Source organism: Rhyacophila brunnea, unplaced genomic scaffold, assembly GCF_057557595.1.
Source record: "Rhyacophila brunnea isolate RB1 unplaced genomic scaffold, BYU_Rbru_1.0 scaffold_18, whole genome shotgun sequence".
NCBI classification, from domain to species: Eukaryota; Metazoa; Arthropoda; class Insecta; order Trichoptera; family Rhyacophilidae; genus Rhyacophila; species Rhyacophila brunnea.
This window is the reverse complement of record NW_028232837.1, coordinates 23,761,835-23,779,898: the sequence shown is the minus strand read 5'-3', so window position 1 is coordinate 23,779,898 and position 18,064 is coordinate 23,761,835. Positions and strand designations below refer to the sequence as shown.

Here is an 18,064-nt window from a genome sequence, read left to right as displayed (position 1 = left end):
TTTAAACACATGTTGAAGAATATGTTATTTTCAATAGTTCCATCGGTATCATAATATGCATTAAAGTTATATGTACATAGGTACATAAAATGTGTTCAATTCAATATTGGTCACTCAACGAGCTTTGCGTTTTTTACATATTATAGCCATTAAGTCAAAACCAAAGTTGACTTCGTTGTCTTGGTGTATGGCGACTAGCTTTTTCATTTCTATCTTATTAATCTGTCTTATGGAAATATTCTTCAGAATAAGTGTAGGTACCTATTTTCAGTTTTGAATAATAAATAATTCAGTTAATTGCTAATGTCTATAATATTAATACTATCGATTTATGTTTTGTACTATTCCATTTGAGTCTTTTTTTGCGACCCGGATTTCGCCTTTAGGCATCTTCAGGCACTATGTGCACTCCCACACAACAGTATGTCATACTTATGTACATTTTTTTCTCTCTAAGAATGTTGTAGAATCATCATGAAGTTTCCATAACTCTTTGGTTATAATAGTTTTTCAAATTGTTATATCGGAAAATATTACCAAATATTTGAATTTCTATAACAATTATTGACATATTTTTGAACACGGACCTGATGATTTTTTTTATTTTCCAGTGTCAGGCTCGGTGACCGACGTGCGGTGGTCAGTTCTGGACGGCGGCGCTGTCAAAATAACATGGACGCCCAACAAGAACCTACTCTCCGTCAACAAGTACAGGAACTCGCCTAACAAGAACAACTCGGCCAGTGATACCTCCACCTACACAGTGTACTATAGCCATAATGTGATGGCCCCGTTCACCAATTGGACCGCCGCTAATTTTACCAACAATACGCAAGTTGAGGTGAGCCCAGGGTAAAGTGTTGCCAACGATTGAATATTATTCATTTTGCAGCCGATTGTAAATATAATTTACCCTTGTCATAAGTAACGCAATGAGAAACGTGATTTAGTCCAGTTCATAATGAAGGGAAAGGTTGGGGATTCTCTTGGCTACCTCTGTAGATGGCTCAATATCTGAGGCCTTGGTGATCTGATGCCCAGGATAGGGAGATCTACTGCAATTTGTTGTGCAACTTTCAAAATAAGATAAATAGTTTATAAACAGCTACATAAGTAAGATATAATAAATTAGTTTGCGGGTTTTAGGATGACTATGACCATTTAGTGTCCCCTCGGTACTACAATATGACTGCATTTGTCCAGCAGTTTCATCTGTTTGGCATACTCTTGTCCACCTCCTTATTCGTTGATTTCTATTGCGAGGTCTTCCTCGCTTGTACTTTAAAATTTGTTATCTAGGGAAGTACGAAGATAATAATACCTTAGATTAGTATTATGTACAGACCTAAAAAAATATGATGCACATCATTATTTAGAACACTGGCTCCCAACCCTTTCCTTTTTATAAAAGCAATGTGACCCGCGACCCCAATGCAATTGAAAAAGGCATTTTTAATAAGGTAGGTAATTAAAAAAACAACGAAAATAGTTTTTTAGTATAATTTTATTTTAAATTATGTTTAATCATCAATTTAATGCGATGCTTGAAATTGCATGTTTTTAACTAGCCTCAAAATTCGCGGGTGAGTTTTTGTTAACACCTACCTCATGTCATTCTCAACATTTAATTTATTTCTTTCTTTTTTATTCTATTTCGTACTTTATTACGATTTATTGAATATTTTTATGTCAGGACTCTGAAAATTAAAGGTATGGCTTTATATGGAAATAATGTTCAAGGGACTTTTTTTCGCAAAAATTTTGATTTACGGCGAATTTCGAATTATCCGTGTTCATATTAACAAGGTTTTACTGTAGTGGAAAAATATTAACCCTTTCCCGGCGACCGTATTCCAGTAGGATACGGCAAGTACGTAACACATGGGCGACCGTATAGCAGTCAGATACGCAAACCTTGACCTGTGGATAACGCAATAAATATTTTTCATGCGGCATTGAGAATTTTATTAAAAAATAGCCCAATCCATCCGCCTACTTCCACCTATATAACTTTATCAAAAATATGTTGTTTTAATTTCATAATCATCGATCTTTCGAACCCTCTCGATCTATTGAGATTCGCCGGTACGATTGCATCAGTTCAAATCTACGCGGTATTTTAGAGCGCCTGCGCACTAGGTATACAAAATATTTTCATTCGCGTTGAGTGTGCGCCGAGTGATTTACCTTGTAAAGTTGAATATTCACCGCGATCTTTACAACACCATGTTTGCGGGAATAAAAGACAACAAAAAAACCGAACCGAAAACAATAATGTGTCGTCGAAATATTTCTAAATATGTACTTGAACTTGTGTTCTGGATTATGTCATTTATTTTTATTACTCATGGTCGTGTGTCACCCCAATTGTTTAAGGTGACGCATCAGTGAAACGCCAAATAATTTTCAACTGTACGGGCGACGAAATTTTGGACTCGCTGCCATTCACTGAGAGAAAGTTGACCCAGGAACACGTCACTTTGCTGCGTGATGGCGACGGGTCAATTAATTCTAAAATCGTGTAAAGATGACTAAAAACGTTACTCATTTACTTTAAAAAGAAAACATGTCAATGAATATATTATTATTGTTACTAATAGAACAATAAACAGAACATAAAATGGACGTATGTTGGATTTATATGACAATTAATATTTCGTTTGACAGGCGTCATTTTCACCCGCCACCCGCAATCCGCGCATCGCCTAGCGACGATCTTTTTAGACCGTGCCTCAACTAATGCATGGCCTTAAGAAGTCATAAATCGAGCTCATTATTGAAAGACGTAAATATGTGGTAAAGATTTGTCCACACGGAATGACAAACTAGATTAAACTTTTCAGTTTTATTGAGCATTGTGTTATGTTAGTGATTGTTGAATATAATATATTATTATATTTTAGTTAGGACGATTGCGAGTTTTACCAATAAATTACGAATTACTATGAAGGAATATATAAAACGTATAAATAAACGTAAGTATAAAAAAAACACACACGGGTACACAACATAATATAAAATATAAATCATGGAATATTGACTTTTCAACTATATTACATATTATATTTGCATGCAATTTAATGTTAAAATTTTAAAACCTCACGCAAAAAAATGTTTTTTTTTTAAATTACGCAGATCTTACAAAATAAATATTGTTTTTTTTATAAAATATAAAACGACAATCACTAACATAACACAATGCTCAATAAAACTGAAAAGTTTAATCTAGTAAAAATCCAAATTACACTCAAAAAAGAACAAAAGAAATTATTACAATATTTCAACCATGTGGACTCAACTTTACGCGACCCATAAAACTTGTAATAATATGCGACACAATAAAAGCTATTATTTTCAATATTTTTAATGGCATTTTTAAGTGTTTCTAACATGACTAAAATAAAATTAGTGTCAGTGATTTATTTCTTTTCATAGGCGCACAATCAAGATGACGCGTTTTTACGTCATCAAAGATGGCTCCGAAAATTTTCAGTTCACTGGACTATGGACGTTTTTATTCAAGTAAACACAGCTAAATTCAACAATCGATTCTATTTTTTAGTGTGGCACTTCGAACCTTATGTATCTAGCAGTGGCGAAGGGTGGAGGTAGGCTGTTAGGATTCGCTATATATAGTTCACACTAAACTTTTTTAGTCATATGTATTTGTTTTTATTGAACTAAGACTACAATTTACAGATGGTGTTAGTCAGTTTTTAAAAATCAATTAAACCCTGCCTAAACGAAGCCATAATAGTTTTGGTCTAATTTGGGCAATACGACAAAATTGTGCACACTTTTTCATTCATAGTTATTTGTTTTCATTGGATTAAAAATACATATTACACATATTGTTGGTTATTTTTTTTAATTCATTAAGCCCTGCCTAAACCAAACTATAATAAATAAAAAATATTATTCTATTTATAAAATATTCAAAGTTATGTATGATTTAATTGCATAATTTTAGATATTTTATATATAGACATGTATTTTTTGACTATTATCTATTATGGCTTGGTTTCTCAGGGTTTAATTGAATTTTAAAAACTAACCAACAATATCTGTAAATTGTAGTCTTATTTCAATGAAAACAAATATGTATGTCTGAAAAAGTTTAATGTGCACTGTTTATGGCGGATCTTAACAGCCTACCTCCACCCTTCGCCACTGGTATCTAGGCATGATAACACTAATACCAGCTATTTTTAATTGCCGTATTTATCATAATACAGCGAAGCAAAGCATTTAGAAAAACCGTACCGCAGACGGAGCTACTGTCATATTTAAACTTACGCGGCGGCCGGGTTAAATCAAAGCAAATCATGTTATATAGGACTGTAGGTATATGTATATTGTGGCAACACTGGACACTTGATGTTACTCTAGACTATCAGTGTGCCACACTCGATTTCTGTGGAAATTCCTTTCATACAGTCAATCCTGTTGATAATACCGGTGTGCGTTCAATGGCGATGGCGATTGTTGGTCGTATTTATTCAATTCTCTTGTCTTACGTATTTTTTTAGTACCTATGTAAAGTTATTACCAATAACTTATTAGTCATGTTAATTACTTCAAAAAAAAAAAAAACGGCTTATTTTGGCTTGCCAATCAAATCCTATTTGCCATCCCTGACCTAGAGGCTTCAATTCGTTAATTTTCATTCTAATCATTATTCTTGATGACGTAACTTGATAACGGCAGGCTTTCGATTATATTGATATGAAACCGTACCCTGCAAACATAATGCATCCACACCCATATGCTCCACTTGGAGAGAATTGATAATTTACCTTGGTCCTAATCGTTGATGATACATTGTTGTAATGAATATAATAAAATTTTAATATTAATTGTTGTATTGTGTCGATAGTTACATGGGCTGAACATAGATATAGCCTGCCACGTGATGGTGTCACTGTCGGGAGAAGTTCGCGGTACAGTCGTCACCATACCTCCTAAGGGAGGAAAGCTTGACAGTCCGCTTCGTAACATCATTCCGGACTCTTCCTCGGACACCAAAGAGACATCTGATGATCAGAGCATTGGTAAATAACCTCCTATTTTGTATTCTATTAGAGCAAATTTGGATGTTGATCTTTTTATAATATAATAACTTCCAAGAAAAAAACCTTAAATACTTAAATAATAATTATAGTACGTAAAAGCAAAAAAATTACCTCATGGAACACAAATTATTTATTAATTATTATCACAAATTGGAACTTGCTTCAGTGTTTGTTTTACAAGGAAAAGTCCACTTGGCAATTGTTAATTATAAATTCTAATAAAAGTAAGTCAATTCGGAATCCCAAACCGATTTGAAACCAAAATATTGTATATCTTTTTAAAAACGCTTCGCAGAAACTTTTGATTTTATATTTCAAATGTATAAATAAAATTTCAATAATATTATATTTTATGGCTATATTTTCAATTAATTATTCGTCGTCTATTCCAGGAATAATACTGGGTGTAGCACTCTCCCTGATGTGCATTGTCGTCTGCGGCAGCATCATGGTGTGGCAACACCGCAAACACAGGAGAGATCCTCAGGCCGCGCAACCGTCCCAATTGAGAACTAACAGGTATGGAGCAGTCTTATACGATTGTGATACAAGAACCCCATTGTGTTACGGATAAAAGCACACCCAATCTACTTTCTTTCTATGGATTTCATAACAAACCACACTAACCAGTCAAACTATTTTAAAACAACCGTTATTGTTACAAGAGCAGTATTCTGTATTCGAAAGGTCATTTTCAATTCATCATCGCTCTTGTTATAGGTGCCTTCGCCTAACCAGACAGTAAGTATGGGTAATAGATACTATGTTGTGACATTTTGATGTTTTCTATTACATTAGAGTTTTTACATCAAAAAAAAAATACATTCCAATGTTACCCTTATTCAGCTAAAAATCAGGGAATTTGGTCATCGAAAATACTTAAGTCTAAAGTTACCCAATTATTCATTTAACATTGGATCACCCATAAAAACAGCATTTTAGTTATGTTTTCTATATTTTGAAAGATTTTGACGAACGAACTTATAAGAACACCCAAAAATCTAAATAGATGCAGCTGACTATTTCCAAAAACCAACCAATCGCTAAAAACACCTAAAAGTTGTCCAATGTTACCCGTATTGACTGTAGTTGATTCTTCCCCTTCAAAATCTCAATGCAATCATGTTATACTACAACTTAATGTGAGCGCTTTTTACATATTCACGACTCAGTTCATATCCTGTGTGCGATCGACCAAAATCCATCCCGCGATCGACGCGTTAGACATGCCTAGAATACAATACATCATAGCATAATAAAATTATCTCAATTTATCATGATTGTATTATAACCGTTTGATGAATTGTTTCAGGGTTGCCAGATCTGATTATGAATGTCAAGAACTTGTCGGCGGTCCGCCATCGCACATTGATTCAAAAGTAAGCTAACATTATATAAATTGGCAACATTTCATTAAGTACATTATTTAATTAGGCCTATCATCGCCTGTTGCGCTGTTGAAGTATGGAGAGTTGTTGTCGGTGTCCTGTAGAGTTGTTGATGTTTTCAGGGGGGAGTAGTCTATATGAACGGGGTGACCTCTGTCCCGACAAAAGGTCGTGGTGTCGGTGAGCCGTTACTCAATGGCCATGTTCACATTACAGAGAATCCCCGAGTGAGTATGACCTGACCATCTATGTTTCAAATTTCATAATACATTTTCTTTTTTTGATAGACTACTTTCCTTATGAAAAAAAAATATATGAACACATTAGTGTTTGGTAATTTATTGTTTTCTTTGTGTCAGATACGATCATACCATCAGTTTTTCTGCCATAAACGAAACTCTAGTGTTTACAGTACATACTTTATCAAACACATTGAACCAAACCTGTTCTACTAGACAGAGTCTAAATATTGATGGATTAGCACACAAATATTGTATGTACAATTGAGAACAAAACCAACCGTCTACATCAAACCCTCATGCTGTATAAATATTGTACCTCCAAATAGGGCGTTTTAAAAGTTATTTATTGTCTCATTCAAAAACACAATATTAAGTGGAAATGCTGCCAAAAGTTGGTCAAAAGTCAATGATTTAGGCATTTAGAGTTGAGGATTTTAGTTGAGCAGTTAGGCATTTAGAGAAAGCACAAAGAAATTAGCATTTTGCCTGATTTTACAGGGCATGTCAAACTTTCAAATTGCGATTACTCCATAACACGATTTCAAGACTTACCAACTTTTGGCAGTAACCTCACGAATTCTTTCCATTTTGCTTTAAATTTTCAAACGATTCAAATAATTCAAGTTCGTTTTTCTCTAAAAATATAAAAACTGGCACACAGTGTCTTTGCACCAACTAATCAATCTATGAAACTGAAGTTGAAATAAAGGAATCAGTCAATGAATGAATCATATGAATCTATTAGCCCATTTACACATGCGCAAATTTACTGCTGACGGGTACGTATTGTCGCGACCATAAAATAAAAGGCAAATGTAAACATTTATTATTGTGCAAGTTGCAACACTGTTATCTATGGATCAAACAATTTTCTCGCAATAGTATGTAGCGACTCGTCTTGCTTACACTTGAAAAATAAGATTTATGAGGCAATCAGCATTTTTGTGGATTGACAACAGTTATTGTCGCGAAAGTTTAATTTGCATGCTATTGCTGGCAGTAAACCCATGCATGTGTACTGGGGATATCATGGATTGACATTTAAAATTTAGTTGCAAATCATTCACATTGCTGATTTATTCGCAGCAAACTTCACACTATTATCAACTGCATCTCGCGACTCTTAACACTACAAGGTTCTAAGTTTTTATCTTTGACGAAACAAACCTAACAATGAAGTAGTATTCTAAGCTGCCACATTGTTACTTTTGTTATGCCAAAAATAAATACTTAGAACTTTGTAGTTCTGCACTCGCGATCTGTCAAAACCTGTAGCCATTTCAATACAAATTTAATTCAAACTGTAAATTTTATGAATTATGAAATGTGCAGCTATTAGAACCCCAGACACTCATTTGTTGTTAAGAATGGATGTTATTCTTTTATAAATCACTATGTAAATGACCATGACACGAAACATAACATTTGACTTTTACCAGAACCAAAACATTCTAATTATGATGGAAATAAGAAGCTACAATTATTTAGAGTATTTAGATGAACAACCACAAAAATTTCAGTTGTCATTCATTTATTAATAAACCATAAACAATGCTGTCATGTTTCATTACACCAGAAATGCCATCAAGTGCTGTAATACTAAACGTTCATAAAGGCAGAAACATACTATTATCCATACTATTAACTACTAAAAACAAATATAACTAACTAAGATCACATGACTTGAAAATGTGTAAATTCACAGAAATAAGAAAAAATATTCTATTACTCGTGATGTTACGTCAGTGTGGTTCTAATACAATTAAATATCGAGTAAAATGGCATTGCATCCTTATTGTCCGTGGCGCGAGCCTACCGTGATCTCACGTAAGCTCAGTTACATGATAATAATCTGTTTCTAGCTTTACGCTCCTAGTATGTATAGTCAATGGTATATACGCATAACCAAACAGTACACCTAATGCTTGTATCTATGATATGAAGGGTAATACAAGTTAATTTATACCATCTTGTTGAATAGAAATGAACGGAAGAAGAAGAATGGTTTTCTATATCTATGTATCCGGCTTTTGATGCTTCTCATTTAATTCTCAACTCAATTATCTTCATTGTATTTGAGTTGAGGATAGGTAGTATGTAGTTGTGATGCCGAGATATTCACAAAAACAGGCTGTCATTGTAAGGAATTGCAACTAGAATATTAATTTTATTGCTTTAACAAATATAACAGTGTGTTAAATAATGATTATAGTGTTGTAAATCCAGAATAATCGCTTTTTTATCATTATTTTCGTGCTGTGGTGTTAATTCTTTAAAAAAACTAGTCATATTTACACTGTGACACGGATCTAACGTCCTTCCCTTAAACTGGACCCAAAGTTTTTCTGGCATCTGTCCTACTCAATGTAATTAGTTCAAAGACATTTATAAATTACAGCAATGATGTCTCAGCGATTTAACTTCTAAGTGAAGAAAACAAAACAGTTCAATATTATTGCAATAAAAATACATACGATTACTGCTTTTATTTTTTCCGTATTCCGATACAAGCTTTTGTTATTTGGTTTGACATAGGCTTTTAAAACTTCTGAACATTTAATAACTAAATATATTCATCATTTAACCAACAGCTATGCAAAATATGTTCTAGAAATGTTATGATTTTTTGCATTTCACTATTGTTTACACATTCTACTACTGCTGAAGTTATAATATGTCAACATTGACCGTCAGATGTTAGCGACTTTGCAACTAGCTTCCAATTTTAGCCCAATTTTACTAATGCGTCGATGACATTGAGCTACTTTACAAGCTACAAGCTAGCGAATTTACAATCTGCTTGTAAACTCGCCCAGTGTTATCATCGAACTAGCTAACAAGCAGATTGTAAACAATCTACCTGGAAAAGTTGCAAGCCGGGCTACTTTACATGCTGGCTTGTGGGCCGATCTGCATCTGCGCAGTAGAGCGATAGTGGCGATCTCCCGGTAAAAAAAACGAACTACCCATACGTCCTGTCAAAATAGTACCAAAAATGACAGTTTCAACTCGCTAGCTTTTTGGCTTCTGAGCGAGTGGAAAGTTTTGTGTGTCATCATCACAATCGCACTAGCTGACTCACCCGCTTTTAAACTCGCCGACAAGCAGCTTGTAAAGTAGCTCAACGTCATCGACGCTTAACAGAGGGAGCTGTATTTTGATACTACATAAAAAAATGATAGGAAAGTATTTAAAGAACAAAATTCTTTGAAAATTAAAAGTTTATGTGATGAACTGTGCAACTTATTTGTACTCACATTTTGTTCTTTTACATTTACTCAATACAGTAATTTCATTGTTGTCATTTGAGCAGTTCTCATCTAAGAAGCACATGCCCGCGATGAATGGAAACTGCCGACCCCTTCTACCCAAGAAATCCTATGGACCAATCAACGACGGGACACTGGACGTCTCCAGATATGAAGAACTGCCCAACGTTACTGTGGAAACCGTCCTTGAAAACGACCTCACCCTCTCGGTCTCCAACCTGGGTGCTGACTCCACCGCGCCCGTGGACTGTGAGATGACGGAAGCGTACACCGGGATTACACCAGACCGTTACCACGGGAACAATATAAATGACCCACGTGTCGATTCTCACATTTCTAATTCGAACACTATAGAACTAACTGACGGTGTTTCGGTACACGTAGATAAAAATTCAAACTCTGAAGTTTCAAACGTCAATAAGGTGAAGGAATCTCTAATGAACGATATGCACGACGGTGATAACGGTATTTCGAAATCTGACACCAGAAGTCCGCATGAGTGTATACCGAATAAATACGGGGGGAACCGCAACAGAGTAGATAATTTGAAAAACAATTCATCGTTAGACGCCATCACGACGTTGGATTACCGAGAGAACGGCGGGTCGAGAAGGTTGGCCCCCGCTCTGGGCCCCAACGGATGACGGGAGAGGGGGGCCTCGGGGCTCCGTTAACTTTAGGTAATGGAATTACAACGCTCGGCGGGCGGCCGGGCGGACACGGTGCAGTGAAAGAGGAATGCTTTATTGAATGTTTGTGCTTTTTAGTATGTTGGATGATGTTTATGTGGAGGCGACGTGTATTAGGTTAATAGTATGATTAAGTAAGTTGTATTAGGGTAACCCGATTGAATCCTCATTTACCCGACCGCTTATGCGGGATCCCGATCGTTTGAGTTTGTCTCTTTAACCACTTCAGTCTTGCAACATTAAAGTACAATAGTACATCAATCAGTTCTTTATAATAAAATCTCTACTTAATAAGACCTAACGCAGTCTATGCGATAGTACAAAGTGAAGAAGAAAGAAGATTTTCGCATCACTCTCTTAGATGAACAATATTTAATTTGTTTTTTGTTGCATGCGTTACCATAGTAAGGGAAATCAACAGCCCTTGAGATATAAAAGTCACAATATTCTATCGGAGTGATTTGTATCTACAGTGGGATATTTTCATTCTAATTCAAACAAATGTAATATATCGAATAATGAATTATGCTCAGTGCCCTTCCGATTTCTAGGTGATGCCTCCTGTCCATGATAACCAGGCATTTTCCATCAGAGAGAGAATTGAAAAAATCTCCTAACTTCACCGAAACGCACTCAGAAATACATCGTAAATATTATTATTTATAGACACCTTATCGTACAAAATACTGAAAGTAGTTCCCGTAACAGTTGTTAATAGTTATCTTCTTGGGAAACTATTACGCAAAATCTACTAAGAGGTCTTATTACCAACTGACTAAAATTAGAGATGACGTTTTATAAAAGGCTACAATAATTATAGGTAAATATGAAGTACATTTTCGTCCGTTCAAATTATATTCTCTTTTCAGGAATCGAATTCAGTAAGTTAACACGTTATTGCAAGATACTGAAGTGGTTGAAATGTATAAAGTTAATAATATATTATGTAGAATTAGAAACAGTTGCGTTTGATATTGAAGTTGTGACTTGCGTTGCCGAGTGATATTTTTGACAGTTTCTGTTTCACCATCCTATTTGAAGCCTGCGCCTTCTCATTTTGTACAGTGTTTCGTTCTTTCCGATTGATCAATACACTTTTCGTGATTATTTCTTGTTTTAAGGCCGATTTACACATCTTCGTACCGTTTCAGTTCAGTAACTGCACCGCCCTATCAGTGTCAGCGGTTTGTTTACACATATCATCAGTAATACACTACTTGTGAGAAAGGGTTTTTTTTTACAGTATTCCATGCACACAATTTTTACGCATTGAATGCATGGACTGCACAATTAATAATAAACAAATTGAAATCAACACTGGTTATTTGACAGCTAGTAGGATACTATACAACCATAAATTACTGACAAAATTGTCTCCAGTGAAATCGGGTCGGACAATATTTCACTAATGAACATTGTCAAAAAGCATTACGCCACGCAGAGACATTACCGCCAGTGGTAACCAGACGCTGCAGACCGCATTTCCCATACTGTCTGTACGGGACATTTGCAGACGAGATGCCACTCACTGCAGAGTTTGAAAGTGAGGACCGCTCGTTCCTCACTTCGTCACTTAGACCTAGTAAATTCCCCATGCCCAAACATGATTTGCCATCATTCTCAACTATGCGACATGATTGCCTTGTGAGCGTGACTTGTTAATTTAATTTTAATTTGTCATCAGTGGCCACTGAAGGGATGATACGGATATCAAACTGATGACTAACGGAGATGTGTAAATATACCTTTAAGGAGCTACCTGAAGTACATAGATGTGACAGAATCTAATCTATTTCGTCTACGCTGATCGTTTTATCATTTTTTTCCTCTCTGTTAATAGTGTTAATGTATTTATATATTATAGTAATATACGGTTCTAAAGTTTGTTAATCTTAGTAGTTTTGAAATATCTGTAACTGTCCCGTTCTTAAATGTTCACCCTGCCCCAGTTCTTAGTCCCCATTTGGATAGTATTACACTTGACGTTTGATAGATATATTATGGTAACACTGTTGGGAAACACTGGAAAAAGGATGTCTGACGTAACAACACATACTTTGGGGCAATTTGCAGTTCCTACAACAATTTTACATTCCAAGTCTAATTCTCTGTTTCATATAATCGCATCAAACTGACTGATTAATCTAGTTTGCGACATTCATTAAAGAACCCTTTTAAACGAACCTCCCATAGACACCTGGGTGTGCTCTTACAAATTTAATTACATGATTTGTACATATGTATATGATTGAAAAATGTATTCACTTCACCACCTATCGGTATATCATTCTACAGTGGCACCATAGGCGATTCGCGCGTGTATTGAATTGCTTGCGACAATGCCTGTTTCAATGCCAGAAAACAATACCACTACAACTGCAAGCCGCATTTATTAATTATTGCAAAATACCGTTCATGCCTTTACAGTATTGTCATCGTACACTGCTAACGGCTGCCTGTCAAATGTTATTGTAAAAATACAAATCGTATGCAGTTAAAAATGTACTTTACCTACATTACAGTGGTGGGGAAATTATGCCGATTTTTGTTCATGTTTATAACCTATTCCGTTAATGTGTCCACTTAATATGTGAGAAATATCCTGGAATTTTATCAATGGTGGTGACATTGAATCTTAAATAAAACAACCCAACCTTGCAATGCATTCAGTTGATCATTTATGATGTACTGTTCACATTCCATGTCAAAGAAACAATCAGTATGTTACCTTGCAACATAACATCGAGGGTTGAGTTAGGTTAGGTTCAATTCACCGCATGTTATTTATTGATTTGCAGTGTAAACTGTAAACCGGCGTCATTTTTTTAATATCTTGACTGATATCGTCCAGTACTTCCCAATCGTGTTACCAATTTTATTTTTAATCTTTGATCTTCAAATACCATAAATAAATTGCTAATTATGATTCGTGTCCACCGAACATAGTAATTCGTAACTCGTTATTTACAAGTTACAAATTCTATACGTTAATGTTTGTAAAGAGTAAATAATTAATAAACATAATAATAAATCGATTGTGAGATTTTAACGTTAACTTTACATAATATATTATCTCTTTTAATACTAAAATTTAAATAAAAAAGCATTTATGTATGACCAATCATTTTTACAACAAAGATAATGTTTAATATTATATAAGAAATGGTCGACTCATCTTGATTTATTGTATGTAGCATTTTTATTAAATTTTTCAATATATTTGTAGAACTAGGTACAATAGTGATGTCACCATATTACAAGAAGTTGTGTCCAATCGGTTATTAGTGAAAAATCAAATGCGAATTCGGATAGTTGACCAATTGGCAACGGCTAATGCATGATCAATTGTTTTTGCTTATTTCAATATCGGCTGTACACGCCATGGCAACATTTACAAACCGACACACAAAATTTTAACATCCAATAACAGAATACCTACAATGAAAATATTTAATTGGTAATCTCAGATTTTGTGACAGGATCACTTCAAAAATGGTTGTTACCAAAACATAATTAATTAATTAGTCAAAAAGTCTTCACAGTAAATCTATAATTGAAGTTGAAACATATCATGGTTCTCAACAGTGACTGAGAAGACAGTCTCTCCTCATTGTCCAATTTCCATCCCGATACAAATCATTAATCATCATCGGCGGGGGTCAATCCACTGGGATTAAGACCTCCCCAAGCTTCTTCCAACTCTCTCGGTCCTGTGTCATTCGCTGCCACATATTTCTGCCGAACTTTACCAGTTCGTCAATCCAGCGGCTTTTAGGGCGACCCTTTAACAACCCAACATCTTTAACAATGATTTCAATACCATATTTTCAATAATATTCACCTTTTTCAAACATTGATAAAAAATACAAACACATTAATTAAACTGGATTTCAGCATTTTTGTTTTTGGTATTGGCACTTATTAAATATTGACAATGGCTATTGTGGGCGGAGAATACCTTGTACATACCTATAGTGACAGTTATTAATTTTTTATTTATCTCACGGTTCTCTATCGATTTACCAGGGTAGATGGGAAAATCGATTTCCCATTTAATCTAAAACTTTCAAAACTACGTGACTATCATAATATGCTTACCCAATCTCACTACACATTCACGGATTACAATCATACCGATATGGAAAATAAGGTTTGTGAATCTAAGATCTTGACACCATCTGTGAATCAAAGTTAGTAAGGTTTCTACTTTTATTCAAAATTATAAAAGCGGTTGTCATTATTGAAAGATTTTGAAAACATCTCAAATGCGTTGTTATTAGTAAATATCGGCCTGGATAGTACTCAGGTCAGTAGCTTAATGTGATATGGATTCGAATCCGATTCAGTCCCAAGATTTTTTCAAGTATTTTTCTATTAACTATGTTTCTGATGCTGTATTGAACTAGCTAAGTTTTTTTTTTTAAATCACGGTTACATTAATACGATTATTAGGACGACGAATTGCGCTAATTTATCAATCATATTGTTCACCCAGATCTGCTTTTATTATATTATAGTTGTGCGACTTCTTTCTATGGGCAGCAATGTAATACTTTCACACAACATTGCCTATACTTCATTTGACAGTTTGGCAAAAATATTTAGGCATGCTAGTTTATCTCATTACTGAGCTTTGTAATAAAGTAAAATTTAACTGTAATTAAATTTAATTTGTTTTTATAATTATTATTAAGTAATTAGATTAGTCGGAAGATTGCGGGTATATTTCAAATTAATTAGTTTTTTTCAAATATAATATATTATTTTATACTTTTTCTTCTGTATTATTATTTTTGTTCCATTTTTGGTTCTCTCTGTCTTATTTTCTGGTGTATTATTTTGAATAGTATTATGACGTGTTATAGGTTGAAATAACAATCAATAATTTACTTCTACGTTAATGTTAGTTCTCGCACTTTAGTTTTATTTTTTAATCGATTAAACATTTTAACTGAGATTTCTGATCGATAACAAATAGAAATACAGCCATTGTCTGGAATAATTTACGGCTTCTAGTACTTAAATCAAATAATTAGTATTTCAGGTATTATCGATATTAATTTTTTTAATTTTAATAGCTATGCTACAGCGGTTGCTTATTACACTAAAAAATTACTATCCCCTGCAGACAGTATTTTTTCATTATCTACTTGCAATCGGAAAGTTGAACTCTGATATATTTTCCTTTTTTTATTCTTATTAATAGGCCAAGTTATAAGTTTTATCACTGTTTTAATGCACGCATGCTACCTATAATAATCTGACCCATTCAATTTTTCCAAGTAAACTTTAGTTTTTTATAATCTCAACTTATCTTACCACTTCTATAGGTTAAAATATTGTAAATTCTTCTCTTTAGTTTTAGTTAGTATTTAAAAACTAAATATATACCTCATTTGATTTAAATGTTTATTTTATAACTATTATTATTGTATAGTCAGTCAGTTTTGAGGGAACATTTCCGATAATAATTAGATGTATTTAGAGTAAAACCCCATTAATTCGAAATTGATGAAATCAAAAATAGAAAAAAGTCAAATTACAAAATAGACAATGTATGGCAAAAAGACAGTAAAGTAAAACTTGAAAAAAAAATGTGTTTTTTGCTGTAATTTTTTAACATTGTTTCCATCAGTGGTAATTATTATGGTTCATTCATCGAATCAGTGCTAATATTTTGATTTATAACTAATTTCGATATTTAACTGTGTTTGTATTTAAGGGGTTTTACTGTAGCATGATTACCGCATTTATTTCCTTTTTTTACCTCGTAAAATATTCATTGGTACCATTTTGTATAGGCAATTAAAAAAACGTGTTTACCAAAAAATATTAAATAATCATGGAGACATTTCTTGTTATTTCCATATACCTAAGTTCTCTGCCTCCATGAGAATATTTTTCAGTAGTGTTTTGTCAATTTTTTTTAAATAATATTTTCAGTAAGATATAATGATTCTGTCCACAATTAGTATTGTACAATTTTATTTATAGTCATTATGGAACTCCACCAAGAAATGACAGTACAAAAAATTATTATCTTATTCTATTTTTAATTAATATTTGCTTTAGACAAAATGACAGTTAATTAGACTCTCTCGGACGGTTTAAGAGTTTAATTACGTTGCTCTTCTAATTGTTTTACTTTACTTCCATGGCGTCCCGACCCGTTATACTGTTATACTCCTGTTACAATAATATATTAACAATTAATTATCTATACGTTTTAATACTTAATCAATATTAATACTGTCAAGTTTTTACATGATATTTTTACAGGTTTTTATCAAGCTATCCCCATAATTATGTCGTCTTGTTTTATCGATCGTGAATTGTCAAACCCACTTACCGGTTCCGTTATCAAAGGTAAAAGAAAACTTCAGTTCTTTAGAATGTGATTGTCACAGATTCAAAATGTCATGTTGACAATACCAGAAAATGGAGTAATTCCCCACTAAGATTATAGTATAAGGTAGCTCCAACAATGGCTTTGTTTCATACTAAAAAATAATAAATAAAACAATGGTATAGGTATTGTACGCAAATATCTTACTTCACAAACGAGATACGTTCCTGTAAAGTTGGTGTTAATCTGATATCGAAAAGACTTATTTTGGCCGTATGTTGAAAAAATTGTAAAGCCGTAAATCGAAGTTGCGCAATTATTTTAAAAAGGTCGTTATAGTAGAAAGTTGTATTGCGAGTTATAAGTGTGTTTGCATTATATAATATAATGGACTATACCAGCATAATATGTCATATATTAATTTTTAGTAACAACATCAGCTTTTTGGTGCTACCCTATTATCTGATTGTTAAATTTCCAGTAATCATTCCACTTCGGTAAAATGCAAGTAACACGGTATATAGAATAGTAGTTCCTCCATAGGATTAGACGTTCTGTCACTCGGACGCTTTTGAGATTCATTATTCATTAATAATTATTGTTCCGTTTGTTGTTCTTCAATACGATGGAATATAAAATAAGGCCCCCCCCCTACCCCGTACCTGAACTCAAGTTTATCGATAGTGTAAATATTATTTTTTGATAGGTACAATGTCGACGACCATTCATTACTTACCATAGATTAATACCGAGCACTAAGATTAACGGTATGTTATTATTATTAACGTTATGAACTGGTTTTTGTACGACCCGTAAACCGTGCGCCGAGCTTCTGCATAGTTTGGCTCTCGTATCTTGTAAGACTAGGCTACGCTAGAATAAAATAAGGACTGATTTTATTGATACTTCTTTATTGTGACAGCAATAAAGCTGTGATTTACAACTCTTCTAAATAAAAATAAAAAGTCATGAAACACTGCTGCGGAATTCAATAATTTTCAGTTTGCAGCTGTAATTTATACATGTAACGTTCTATATTTGAAAGTTTAAATTTGGAG

The 18,064-nt window shown here is 33.7% G+C and overlaps 1 protein-coding gene across 1 annotated transcript in view; it reads left to right on the top strand.

Moving 5' to 3' along the window:
- LOC147073347 (protogenin B-like) overlaps window positions 1–10,735 on the top strand; it is a 350,529-nt gene extending 339,794 nt beyond the window's left edge. The window contains exons 14-19 of the mRNA XM_085945435.1: window positions 612–841; window positions 4,877–5,051; window positions 5,465–5,591; window positions 6,385–6,451; window positions 6,583–6,687; window positions 10,016–10,735. Of these exons, the coding sequence (XP_085801561.1) occupies window positions 612–841; window positions 4,877–5,051; window positions 5,465–5,591; window positions 6,385–6,451; window positions 6,583–6,687; window positions 10,016–10,615 (1,304 nt within the window). The 3' untranslated portion in view covers window positions 10,616–10,735. The remainder of the gene's footprint in view (window positions 1–611; window positions 842–4,876; window positions 5,052–5,464; window positions 5,592–6,384; window positions 6,452–6,582; window positions 6,688–10,015) is intronic.
- The last annotated feature ends 7,329 nt before the right edge of the window (window positions 10,736–18,064 follow it).